The 13,749-nt window shown below is 48.7% G+C and overlaps 1 protein-coding gene across 2 annotated transcripts in view; it reads left to right on the plus strand.

The window, feature by feature from the left end:
• TBX19 (T-box transcription factor 19) overlaps positions 1–13,749 on the plus strand; it is a 35,141-nt gene that overhangs the window by 12,052 nt on the left and 9,340 nt on the right. For both annotated transcript variants that reach the window (XM_090031580.1, XM_090031579.1), the window contains exon 2: positions 6,409–6,673. In XM_090031580.1, coding sequence (XP_089887706.1) covers positions 6,409–6,673 — 265 coding nt within the window. The remainder of the gene's footprint in view (positions 1–6,408; positions 6,674–13,749) is intronic.

Consider the following 13,749-nt stretch of genomic DNA (forward strand, 5'->3'; position numbering starts at 1 on the left):
AACAGATATGGGAGTGTAGCAAACCTAACTCCAAAGGCAGCCATGATGCCCCCTGGTGGCCCTGCAACTTCTGTTCCCACTCCAGCTCCTTGGAGTACCTTCCCCTTTTACCTTTCCTGCCATGCCTTGATGTGACTTAGTGTTTTGGGACCGCAGCATCCCAGTATGAGCATCAGTTCACCTCTATGGCTCAAGCCTAGTTGGCACCAGTCCTGCCCACAAGCCCTACATTGCTTTCAGGGTGTTAATCACGACCTCCAGCCTCCCCCATAGCCACACCCATTCCTTGCAGGTGTCACTCAGTTGCTGTTTACTTTCTTATATAGGTTTTGGCTCTGTTGGCGTTAGCCTACAGGTTACTCTGGCTGTAGACTTGTAGCCTGGGCCCACTTGCTCTGGCTGGGCCTTTGTCTCAGCTTCTCATCAGCCTCAGGCCACCTGTGTTGCTTCCTCTGGGCTCAGGCTCCAGCTCTCTCAGCCTCAGCCTGCCTCTGTCTTGTGCCCCTGTCCCTGGTACAGCTCAAAACCTGGTGTATCCCTCAGGCACCCCTGTGTGATTTCCTTACTATCCCTAGAGCCACCACTTTGTCCTCTGGTTTAAAACTAAAACAGAAATGCAAGCAACCACTTCCCAATAAAGCCTCAAAGTACCCCCTGGGTCACCATGCCACTGCAGAAGACTCCTCCCTGCTCACTGGCTTTCTTAGCTCTGAAAGTACTTGACATGGCCTGCAGCTCTCATTCCTTGCCAGCCTGAGCTGGCAGGAGCTCTTTCCCTCAAAGTTCACAAAACTGCACTGACCCCTCTGTCTCGATGACCCAGAATTATATCTCCTGGGGTCCTCTCCTGGTCAGGTGCACTCCTGCCTGGCTACAGGTCTGACCTCTCAGTCTCCAGAGAAGCCGGCTGCTGTTTCTCTGGCCAAGCTGCAACAGCTCCCTTGCTGCCTACTCAGGGCTCTGCCCTGTTGTCCTATTATTAGGCAGCTAGCCACACAATAGGCACTTGAAGTTTATAGGTCTCTGGACACTTAATCTCTTGCGGAGAGCCCCTGTCCAGCTGCCTTCACTCACCTGGGGAGAAAGCTGCTGTGGTTTCTGTCTTAAAGTAACAGGGGCCTCTGGATCCCTGTTACAGGGAGTAAACAAAAAATAGTATAAAACCTTGATTTTTATCATGGGTAGATTGTGACAGACTAATCCAGTATGTTTCTTTGATGAACTGATTTTTCTTCAAACAAAGAAAATGTGTTTATTTAATCTGTCTGGGTATCAGCATGTGTGAGTACTAATACTTTTGGAGAAGATGGGGATTAGTACAAGAACTGTGGGGCTGGTAAGGAAACAGCTAAATGGGAGATGACAATGAGCTGTACTGCAGGGAAGTTGCTAGTGGAATTCCTCAAGGGATCAGCTTGGAACAGATCTTTTCTAATATTTTCATTGATGACTGGCACAGGAAGTGGCTAATATGTACCAAACTGGAAGGAATTGTCAATACAGAAGAGGATCAAAATATCCTAGAGGAAGAACTGGATGACTTTTAGGCCTAGAATAATAAAAGCAGGGTGAAATTGAATTGTACAAAGAGCCGTTTCATAGTTAGTAGGGTTGGAAGGGACCTGAGCAGATCATCAAGTCCAACCTCCTGCCATGGGCAGGAAAGAGTACTGGGGTCAAATGACACTGGCAAGGTGATTATCCAGTCTCCTTTTGAAGACCCCCAGGGTAGGAGTGATCACAACTTCCCTTGGAAATTGGTTCCAGATCCTAGCCACCCTAACTGTGAAGTAGCGCTTCCTGATGTCTAGCCTGAATCTACCCTCTGTCAACTTATGGCCCTTATTCCTTGTTACTCCCAGTAGTGCTTGAGGGAACAGGGACTCTCCCATAGCCTGCTGGTCCCCCTTGGCCAGTCTGTAGACAGTCACCAGATCCCCCCTCAGCCTTTTCTTGTGCAGGCTGAACAGGTTCAGGTCTCATAGCCTCTGCTCATAGGTCCTGCCTTCTTGCCCCTGATCATGCTAGTGGCCCTCCTCTGGACCCCCTCGATGCTGTCCACATCCCTCTTGAAGTGCGGCGCCCGGAACTGGATGCAGTACTCCAACTGCGACCTGACCAGTGTCTCACAGAGTGGGAGGATCACCTCCTTGTACCTGCTCATGATGCATCTGTGGATGCCTGACAAGATGCAGTTAGCCTTCCTGACTGCATCCCCACACTGCCGGCCCATGTTCATCTTGGCATCAATAATGACTCCAAGATCCTTTTCTGTCTCTGCACTGATGAGAAGGGAGTTCCCCAGCCTGTAGGTCTGCTGCTGGTTCTTCTTCCCCAGGTGTATCACCTTGCACTTGTCAGTATTGAATCCCATCCTGTTCTCATCTGCCCACCCCTGTAACCTGTCTGGATCTAGTTGCAGCCTGTCCCTCTCCTCATGCTGTTCACCCCCTTGTCCAAGTCACTGATGAAGATGTTGAACAGTGCGGGTCTGAGGACCAAGCCCTGGGGGACCCCACTGCCCACATCTCTCCAGGCTGAAAAAGACCCATTCACCACCACTCTCTGGGTGCGGCCCTCCAGCCAATTTGTGACCCATCTGACCGTGTAGGCATCAGCACCACAGTCGCCTAATTTCTTAATGAGAATGGGGTGAGAGGCAGTGTTGAAGGCCTTCCTAAAGTCCAGAAAGACTACGTCCACTATGACACCTGCATCCAAGGCTTTTGTGACCTGGTCATAGAAGGTAACCAGGCTGGTCTCAAATGAACCCATGTTGGTCTCCCCTAAGCATCATCTCCCTTGCTGGGCCCTCGCAGATGTGCTCCTGGATTATTTTCTCAAAGACCTTCCTCAGAACTGAGGTAAGACTAACGGGCCTATAGTTTCCTGGGTCGTCCTTTCTCCCTTTTTGAAAATGGGGATCACATTGGCCCTTTTCCAGTCCTCTGTCTCCTGGCCAGAGCCCTATGAGTGCTCGTAAAGCCATGCCAGGAATCCCACAATGACCTCTGCTAATTCCCTCATCACTCTGGGGTGGAGATCATCAAGACCTGCTGATTTGTACACATCTAGTCCCACCAGAAGTTCCCTGACTAGGTCCTCACTGACCCTGGGCCTGGCAGGCAGTCCCTGCTCAAAAAGATGGAGGCAAAGAATTTGTTAAACAGGTTAGCTTTGTTGTCTGGTGTGACCACCAGATTTCCTAGCGTATCCTGCAGAAGCCCTACATTACCTGGTACCTTCTTTTTACCTCCTATGTATTTAAAAAAAGCACTTCTTGTTATCCTTGATCTGGGTCACTAGTCCCAGTTCCATCTCCACCTTAGCCTTCCTAACAGCCCGTCTACAATCTCAGGCAACAGAGGTATAGTCTTCCTTGGTGATGGTCCCTCCCTTCACTGGGTGTATGCCTCCTTTTTAGCTTTGAGACATTCATGGATGCTTTTGGTGAGCCATGGGAACTTTTGAGCACTCTTGCCCCCTTTGATCTGCATTGAGATTGTCACCCTTTGGGCTTGGAGGATCGTCTGCTTAAGGAACAACCATTCTTCCTGGACTCCCAACTCCCCTCCCCTCCCCTCTGGGACCTCAGTGCCTCATTGCAGTCTGCCCTCCTGAAGTCTAGGGCTGCTGCCTTGCTGCAGGCCTTTGATACCCTGTGCTGGATGGTGAATTGCAGTAGGCAATGGTCACTATCGCCCAGGTAGTCGAGCACCTGCAGTCCCCTCACCAGATTGTCACCTGTGGCCAGGACCAGGTCCAACAAGACATCTCCCCTGGTGGGGCTGTGCACCTCCTGGGTTAGATGGAGGTCCTGTAACTCAGCTAGGAACCTATGTGAGCAGTCAGACCTGACTGACTGCTTTTCCCGGCAGATGTCTGGATAGTTTAGGTCCCCCATGATGACCACGTCCCTTGACTTAACTGCCTCTGCAAGCTGACCTGAGAATTCCCAGTCCAGCTCTTCCCCCTGGTTGGGTGGCCTGTAGTAAACCCCTACCATTAAATCCCCTTGACCCCCTTGTATATGGACGCAGAGCATTTCAGTCTGCCCCTTCTCTGACCCAGTGCTGTTTGTTGAGGATGTGTATTGCTCTTTGCCACAGAGCGCCATACCCCCACCTTTCCTCCCTGTTCTATCACTCCTGTATAGCCTATAGCCCCTGATACTTACTGCCCAGTCATATGCTGGATCCCACCAAGCTTCAGCGATCCCCACTATGTCTGGGTTTGTGTTAGCTAGCAGGAGGGCAAGTTCCTCCTGCTTGTTCCCCATACTATGAGCATTAGTGTAGAGGCATTTAAGGCTTCCTGAAGGTGCATGCACCCCCCGCATCCCAGGACTATCTGGACCCTCTGTCTCTTACCTGGGTATTTCTTGTGCTCGTTGCCTGTCTTGGCTGGGTTGTTCTTGTGGGTGGCTTTTTGTTTGGTGTTCCATGGCTCCCTCCGTCCTCAACTTCCCCTTCCCCCGCTGGGCCTAGTTTAAAGTCCGCTGGAGGACATCGGCCAATCTGAAAGAGAACATGCACTTACCTTTGGGGGAGAGGTGGAGCCCATCCCGCTCAAGCATGTCTCTTGTCCTGAAGTATGGGCTGTGGTCCAAAAAGCCAAAGCCTGCCTTGAGACACCATTTCTGAAGCCATAGGACTCATGGTGTCATCCGCATCTGCTCACTGGCAAGACAGATGAGAAGACCATCTGTGCCCCTATCTCCTTCAGCTTGCTCCCCAGGACTTGGTAGTCCTTCATCAAGTGATTGGGGCTGCTTCTGCCTGCATCAGTAATGCCTGCATGGATTAGGACCATGGGGTAGTAATCAGTGGGCCAGATAATGGCTGGGATCATCTCTGTCACATTCTGAATCCTCACTCCAGGCAGACAGTAGACCTCATGTGACATGGGATCCTGGCGACAGATGGGATCCTCTGTACCTCTCAGGATGGAGTTGCCTATGATGAGCACCCAGCGTCTCTTCTTCCGGGTCAGCTTGCCTCCTTCAGCCTGTTCTGCACATAGACTGGCCCCTTCTCCAGAGGTGTCCTCCTCTCCTTCCTCTTCCTCCAATGCTGTCAGGGCCTCATACCTGTTCCCCAGTTGGACTGGGGGAACTGGTACTGCACCCATTTGTTGCACCAACAGTTGTGCATCTAGGGACTAATAATAACTTCTGCCATGAGCCAAGACCTCATCCACTGGAAATGACTGAAGAGTAAGAAGACCTGGGTATACTAGTTAATCCAGGATGACTGCAAACTACCAAAGGGATGCAGCCATGAAAAAGGCAAATGTAGTCCTAGGATGTATCAGGTAAATTATTTCCAGGAGAAATAGGAAGCATCCTGGCACTGCAAGGCTCTGTTAAGATAGTCTGTGGAATCTTGTGGACACTTCTGGCTCCTCATGTTCAAGCAAGATGGATTCAGACTGGAATAGGTACAGAGGATGACTACTAGGATGATCAGAGGAAGGGCAAGAAAACCAAGAGCTTTTGCTCTGTTGATTGAGCAAAACAAAGGCTGAGAGGGACTATGATTTCACTCTAATACATTTAGAAGAGAAACACTAGGTAACTAAAGACCAATGCTATCACAAGAACAAATGGGTGGTAAATATTTAGGTTGGAAATTAGAAGTAGGCTTCTAGACATCAGGGAAGTGAGATTCTAGTACAGCCGTTCAGTGGGAGTAGTAGGGGCAAAAAGTGAGCAAGTGTTAAGATGCATCTTGGTGGATTCATGTGTGAGATTTTCGTATGTGATGAAGTTACATATGAGAGTCTGATCCAGGGTGTCCCTTTCATTTCCCTATGATTCTATGGTAGAAGTTGCCAGGGTAGAACTGGCATTGTGGGCAGGTAGCCAAGAGGAAGGGTAGTCAAAGGGGCTCTACAAAGGCGGGTGACCATAGGATTCTGCAAATCCTATTATGCCTGTCATCGTTGCATATGTGGTTCTGTTCTTTTTTCTGCCTCCTCTTTTTCAGCCCTCTGTTTTCTCTCTCTAGAGCACATTCTTGCTTCTGTTTTTCAGCACACAGCCCCAAGACAGTGAAAAATTTATGCCCATCCTTAGTTGTAAGGCTATACATAACTCCTGTGGACTCCAATGATTTTAGTAACAATGCACAAAGTGAAGACTTGCATAACTCTTTGTAGGCTGTAGGACTTTGCCCTCACCATGAGACAATGATGCCTTTCTCTTAGAAGGATCACTGTGAAATGAAAGGAAAGGGGTGTGGGGGAAGGGTCCACCTTTAACATCCTGTCTTTCAGCCAGGGTAAGCACGCTGTGTTTCTGGAGCTGCTCTGGGAATATCTGGTCTGAAACATGCTAGAAAGTTTTGGATTTTTTTAAACTGGTTTTGATGAGGCTTTCCCTCCTTGTGTCTCTGTTATATTGAGCAGGCGGATGTTCCCAGTTCTAAAGATCAGTGTGACCGGCTTGGATCCCAATGCCATGTACTCCTTCCTGCTAGACTTTGCCCCGACTGATGGCCACCGTTGGAAGTATGTGAATGGCGAGTGGGTTCCAGCGGGAAAGCCAGAGCCACCGAACCACAGCTGTGTCTACATCCACCCAGACTCTCCCAACTTTGGGGCCCATTGGATGAAAGCCTCCATTTCCTTCAGCAAAGTGAAACTTACAAACAAGCTCAATGGAAGCGGGCAGGTATAGCACGATGTTTCCCATACACCTCTTGGCTTCTATTGCAAGCACCTACCAATCAAGAAATATCAAGGGTGCATTTATGCAATTAGAGGGGCCCTTACAGGCCTCTTCACCCACAGATGCCAATTATTCTCTGGAGACCAAATGTAAACAGGAATAAACAGGTCTTAATTGGCGCTTTCAGATTTTAATGGAGTTCTTGATGTCAAGAGAGACAGAGAGTGCTGTGGTTTACTTAATCATTAGGGGGCTTTTCATAGTTTGTCTTGTGTTCTGGGTTTTTTACATAGGACTTCAGAGAAGGGGAAAAATAGTCGTGGGTATTAGGTTTTTGTTGTTTTCCCCCATGTTGTTTGGTGTAAGTGGAATGTTGGCAAGAGTCAGATAGCAGAATAAAAGGCTGCTCCTAAATGAAATAATTACTATGTCTGCTTCTGCATCATGATAATTATCAATATTCTATTGAATCAGCTTTGGCCTTTGGAAAGAAACCACATGTACCAGAAATAAGCAGCATTCCCTTTGAAACCCCTTAAAAATGCAAACAGGAAAATTGTTTAGATTTTTTTTTTTAGATGGACCTGAAGGTAAATATGCTCAAGATCTTTTATTCACTTGTTTGTTTTGTACAAACTCCTACACTGGATGATACTTGTTTGGCCAGAGTCAATTCCTTTCAGGTAAATATTGTACTTCCTTGATTATTACCCATGCATGTGAATAGTTTCTTCTCTAATTTGTTTGCAATCCCTTTTTTTTTCCTCATATGAACAGCTCACGAACTTTAGGACCATTAGCTTCAGAGCATCCTTGTCAGGTAGGAAATACTTGTCTTTGTTTTCACGAGTGAGGAGATGGAGGCAGAGAGAGATGACAGGACTTGTCCAAGATCACACCAGGCATCGGCAGGGGAGCTAAGAGTGGAATTAAGAACTGCTGACCTTTGCTGTTGCATCTTAACTGTAAACCATCCTTCCTAATGCCAGAAGAGGAGAAGATATGTTTAATGGGTTGGGGGGAAGAAATATCCTACAGAAAAATGTTGGAGGATAAAACAGACATTGAGAGTGGTTAGAAACAAAAAAGTGCCTTGAGAGAAGTGGGATAAATTTTGTAGCTGTCTTGGTCTGAGAAAGAGATGCACACAGATCTTGAATCAGAGGTGATATCTTATTAGACCAACTAAATAGTAGCAAAAAAAAATTTGAGAAAAGTGGAGAATAAGAACAAAGGCAAAGAATAACTCAGTGGAGGTATGGAATCCTAAAAGAGCACCTAAACCAGGGGTCAGCAACCTATGATCCATGGGCTACATGTGGCCCTCCAAGTGATCATATCTAGCCTAGTAATTTTGGTAGCAGAGGATGTCTACAGCAATTCTGTGGAAGGCTGGCATTGCGGGGGGGAAGTGACAGCACTGCAGTGGCGGGGGAAGCAGCAGTGACTCTGACCAGGTCAGAAGTACCTTTTAGAGTTAGCTCCATTTAAAGTGACCTGCCACTTGGAAAGGTTGTTGATGCCTGATCTTCTCTGGGAAGCTACAGATGTTTGTTTTCTTCCTGAAATGCAAATCACCTGCCCTTGCCATTCCATGCCATTAATGAAAAAGTGAAAGGAGTGACGATGATGATGATTTAATATCATCATCATCATCATCATCATCATCATTATTACTATTACTACTACTATTACTACACACACGTACAGACTACTGAAACTGGGCACTTCATAGGTTTTGTTTCATAGATTCACAGATTGTAAGGCTAGAAGGGACCTTGGAGGATCATTGGGTCCGGCCCCCCTGCACCAAGCAGGAAAGATAACTGGGGGTCAGGTGATCCCAGCAAGATGACTGTCCAGTCTCCTCTTAAAGATTTCCCGGGTAGGTGACGGCACCACCTCTGGAGAGAGATTATTCCACAGTCTGGACACCCTGACTGTGAAGAAGTTTTTCATAATGTTGAGCCTGAAACGGTCTTCCAGGAGTTTGTGGCCGTTACTCCTAGTTTTACCCTTGGGTGCCCTGCTGAACAGGTGCTCACTGAGCCCTTGATGTACTCCCCTAGTGTAGTGGTAAGCTGCTACCAGGTCCCCTCTCAGCTTTCTTTTCTTCAGGCTAAAGAGTCCCAGATCTCTCAGCCTTTCCTCATTTGGCTTGCCGTGTAAGACTCTGATTATACAGGTGGCTCTTCTTTGGACTCTCTCATGCTTGCCCATGTCCTTACTGAAGTGCAGTGCCCAGAACTGGATGCAGTACTCCAACTGCAGTCTCACCAGTGCTGAGTAGAGCAGAAGAATCACCTCCTTGGTTTTGCTGGAGATGCATCGATTGATGCATGCCGGAGTATTATTTGTCCTACTGCCTACAGCATTGCACTGCCAGCTCGTAGTCATACTATGGTCTGTTATTATCCCTAGGTACATTTCGTTCATAGTGCTTAGTCAGTTTGGTGCTGCCAAGCCTGTAGGTATGTTGGGGGTTGCTCATCCCAAGATGAAGCACGTTACATTTCTCGACATTGAACTTCATTAGATTCTGATCCGCCCAACTTGCCAGCCTGTCTAGATCTGCCTGTATCTGTAGCCTATTTTCAAGCATGACCATGCTTCTTCATAACTTGGTGTTGTCCATGAACTTGGCCAGTGAGCTCTTCACCCTCACATCCAAATAATTAATTAAGATGTTGAAAAGTACTGGATGAAGCACTGACCCCTGCAGGACACTTCTCACCGGGATGACACAGATCTGTTTGCTATGACTCTCTGGGTCCCATCCTGTAGCCAGCTTCTCACCCACCTGATTGTCTTGGAGTTAAGCCCACAATCCTCCAATTTTCTCATGAGGATGTTGTGGGATACTAGATCAAAGGCCTTTTGGAAGTCTAGGTACACAGTGTCAACCTGCTCTCTCCTGAGGTTACCCCTTTCCTTACCCCTCTGTGAGGATAAAGATTTGTAAAGTAACAAAGCCATCCTTGGTTACAAAGTCATGGCAAACAGCTGCAAGAGACTGCTGAAGTGCTCCATCTATGTCCTGCAGCTTCTGTTTCTAAGAGCACTACTTCTCCCATCATCTGTGTGGGACCTGCTGACAAGCTCAAGCTGAGAGGAGAAGCAAAGCACTATAAAATTAAAAAAGCAAACAGCTGAGCAGCTCATTCTTAGTAGCAGCCTCCTGTGAACTAAGTGGGTTGTGACCCATCCAGATACAATTTTTTTTTTTTTTTTTTTTTTAACTAGTATTGGCCAATGAGTGTCCATTGTGATCTCAGCATTATGCAAAACTTGGATGATGCACATGGTCCAGATGGTCCCAAATTTTAAGCCCTCCCAGGATTGCCTCTTATATTTGTGCATCTCTCAGTGTAGTGTTGTCCCAGTGGTTTGGGGGCCTTGGACCCACCCAAATCATAAACAATTTACTGTTGCTCCTGCTAAGCTGGAGGTTTTGCTGGAGGTTCCTTTCTGTCCATGTAATCGAAACTAGGGAGGGGATGCATGTGTGGAGTAGGGAGTGTCAGAAGGTGCATCTATACCAGGGGTGGGCAAACTATGGCCCACAGGATGAATCCAACCTGCCGGGCACTTTCATCCAGCCTTGCCCAGCCCTTCCCCCTGCAAGGGTGGGAGTGAGGTGCCTACACCCACTCCCAACATATCCTATTATGCCTCACTTCCACCCTCAGGGGTGGAAGGGCAGGCCCTGCTAGCGTGGGGCAGGACTGTTGCTACAGGCTTTCCAGTATTCTGCTCCCTCCGGGCAGCAGGTTGGGAAGCTGAGGTCAGGGGTGGGGCTGCAGCTGGATGGGATCATGGGGCTGGAGCTGGCTGCAGCACAGAGCTCGCACCTGGGAGGTAGCAGCAGCGAAGCTTGGGTGGGTAGGGTGTGGGTGTGACACACTCCTCCCATGGCACGCAGCCCTGGCAGGCAGCAGGGGCAGCAGCAGCAGCAAGGGCGGGGTGCTCTGCTTGGCACTGGTGCCTGACTCCTGGCTCTGATTTGCATTGCAGGGAGTGCAGCCCCTGCCAGGCCATTTGTTTCCCCGGCACTCCCTGCACTGATGGGGCACAGGAGGGGAAGCCCCAGGTACTGGAGCAGGTTGGGGTGGGAAAAGCAGCTGGCTCCAGTGCCTGGGGCTTCCCTCCTGTTCCGCACAAATGCAGGGAGCACCAGCGAAATGAACAGCCCATCGGGGGCTGCACTCCTCACTGATGTGCAGCATTGGCCAGAGCCAGCCCCACGTACTGGTGCACCATGGAGGGAGTGTGTGGGGGAGGGTCCCCACACCCCACAAGCCACACATGCCGACACCCTGCCCCCAGTGTTGCTTGCATTGCCTGCAGGAGAGTACAGTGTGTTCCAGAGCCACACACCCCATCACAGACTTCCCCCCCCCCATACCCTACCCTACCATACACATATGCACACAGACCCACCGTCCACCCTAACCCCACACCCCACCATACACATGTACCCTCCCAACCACATCCCCTACACAATATAAAAGACTAAGAATGTATTTTGAGTTACTATTCAGTCACCTCTATCTACAGGACACAAACACAAATCATGACAATATTTTTTTGTAATAAAATTTAAATATGTTATATTAGGTGTTAGATTTATAGTGTATGATCTGCTTTTTTCTGGTTCTAAGATGGCAACTCCCCCCTCCCCAAAGGAGTCTTTCTGGTGGGGTAAGAGGATGGACTTCTGGTGGCAAAGGTTAGGCGTTAGGAGTGGGATTTCTGGTCCCAAGATGGCAACCATGATGTAGGGCACCTGTCAAGGGGTGGGGCTACCCACGTGGCCCTTGACAGCTCACCAAACCTTGTTATGCGGCCCTCCAGCCAAAATAATTGCCTGCCTCTGGGGTAATGGCAGACCACAGCATGGGAGCAGCAGTCAGGGACTATTTTAAAGTTTCCATATTGGGTAATAATTCCATGCCTCAACCTTCCCTCCATACTCAGCATCTGTTTCCCTCTCCTCCCATTCCACCTCTTTCACTGTGGCTGTCCTGAGGAAGCTGCAGAGCCACACCTGCCCTGCTTCAACTGGTCTGTGCAAGGAACAAGGCTCAGCCTGGGACAGCAACAGCAGTGGTGGTGGGTGGGTTCTTCCTTCCTGCCACATCTGTCCAGGTCTTCCTTGCCAACCCAGGAGTGGGCACAAGGAGGAGAAATCTGCCTGTCATTGCCACAGCTACCACTGTCCCCAGCTGAGCCTGGTTCCTTGTGCAGTCTAGCTGGAGTGGGGCAGGAACAGCACTGGGGCTTCCCCTTCCCTGTGGGCAGCTGGAGACAGCAGAGGCAGTGGAAGCAGTGGGCAGGGTAGGAGGTGGATGGGAAAAGAAGGGATGGGAGGGATGTGGGGGCCATGGTGGGAGGGATTCTTTCCTGATTCATGGACTTTCTAATGTCCCTGCTGCTGATTCTGCAGTGTGGTCTGCCCATCCCAGTGGAGGGTGTAGGGAAGCTGGGAGCAGGGGTGCAACCCTGTTGCAGCACCCCTCCCTTTACAAAATCCTGGATCCATCACATGGTTAGGGATTTCCAGTTTTGTGAGTTGGAGCAGGTAGACAGGGCTGTTTTGTTTTGTTTTTTCATTGGCCTTGCAAGTGTGAAGGAAGTGTTAGACATCCTCAGGGAGAATAACTAGCATGACCATCTAGTACTGTGATCTTTGTATGGCACGTTGTCTTGGGGCACATACACATGTTTGGACCCATTTCAAAAGAGGAGTGTTTCTAAAGGGCAGCAGCTGTTGTTGAGTTCTAACTGTTCCACCTGAATAAAGCAAATGTAGCAAAATGGTTTATACTGCTTTCCTTGAATTGTAGTGGCTTTGCTACATTTATCCAGCTAGCAGCTTGTCTTCATGTAACAGTTGGCAGGTGCTGGTTGCTTGTCCTTGTTGCAAAAAGCAGTTCGTTTCTTTGGAGGCTCGCAAAGATCACAGACACACAAACATCAGCCGGCACAAAAGGATGTATTTGTTTGCAAACAAGGTCAGAGTGGGGCATTGATGCCCAAATCAGCTTCTGACAAACTAATTGTGTTTGCAAGCGGAATTTATCTTCTCTCTCCTGAGCACGTGTGCAGACATCGGAACTCTTACAGCTACTTCCATTTCATACAAGCATACATGTAGTTACATCATTACATACATCGCATGTATAGTATAATTAGCTACTTAAGTATGCGGGGCAGAGGGGTAAATATGTAACAGCTTATTAAGCATGCCCAGAAACTACAACAGTTCGCCAAAAGTTCATACCCCAAGGCCACAGTCAATTGAATTCCAGCTTCTGTAATCAGCATGAGAAAGGCTAAGGCGGGACCGGGGGAGAAAGGAGCCTTGGGCAGTATTTCTTTCTTATCAGGTGCAAGATGCAAGCTGCGCATTTCTAACACCCTTTTGAAATGGCTTTGTGCCGTACCGGCATCCATGCCCTCAGTATGCAACTGACTGTGAGGCAGCCATGACACTTGTGATGCAAGTGCCACAGATCAAGACTAGAACAGCATACACGCATGGGTTTTTTGTTGCATGACAAAAAGGCTGTCCAGCTCTTCTTGATGGTGCGTCACCGAGGCCCAAGCTAGATGTTATTTTTTGTAGTGCTACAAATTTACTACAAAGAAATAAAGAGATATGAGCAGCCACATGTTAAAAACCCTCTGGATGAAGTACAATAAATGTATGCTCTCCAGCCAGGGGCAATAGGGAGTTGCTTCCCCAGGACTTTAAAGGATGTACAGACAACTCCAGGACTGTAAATCCACTCCCAAGTTGCAGATTGCTCACATCATGGAAAATGAGAGAGCTGGCAGGCAGCCTCAGGCAAGATATGCCTGCAAGATGCCCGGGCTGTGGTAGTCGGGGACTCGGTCAGCCCCTGTTACCACTGTGGCTGCCCTATCCTTGTTGCTGTCTGGTGACACTGGGGACAGGGCTATGTGCAAATTTTCTTGGGTGGCAAGGCCTAACCAGGAGTTTCTGCTCCCCCCTCCTGGTCCCCAAATTCTATGACAAATGTAACATCTACCAGGGGCCTGAGTTATCTGGGACT

Source organism: Crocodylus siamensis, chromosome 1 (genome assembly GCF_052110815.1).
Source record: "Crocodylus siamensis isolate JL-2025a chromosome 1, ASM5211081v1, whole genome shotgun sequence".
NCBI classification, from domain to species: Eukaryota; Metazoa; Chordata; order Crocodylia; family Crocodylidae; genus Crocodylus; species Crocodylus siamensis.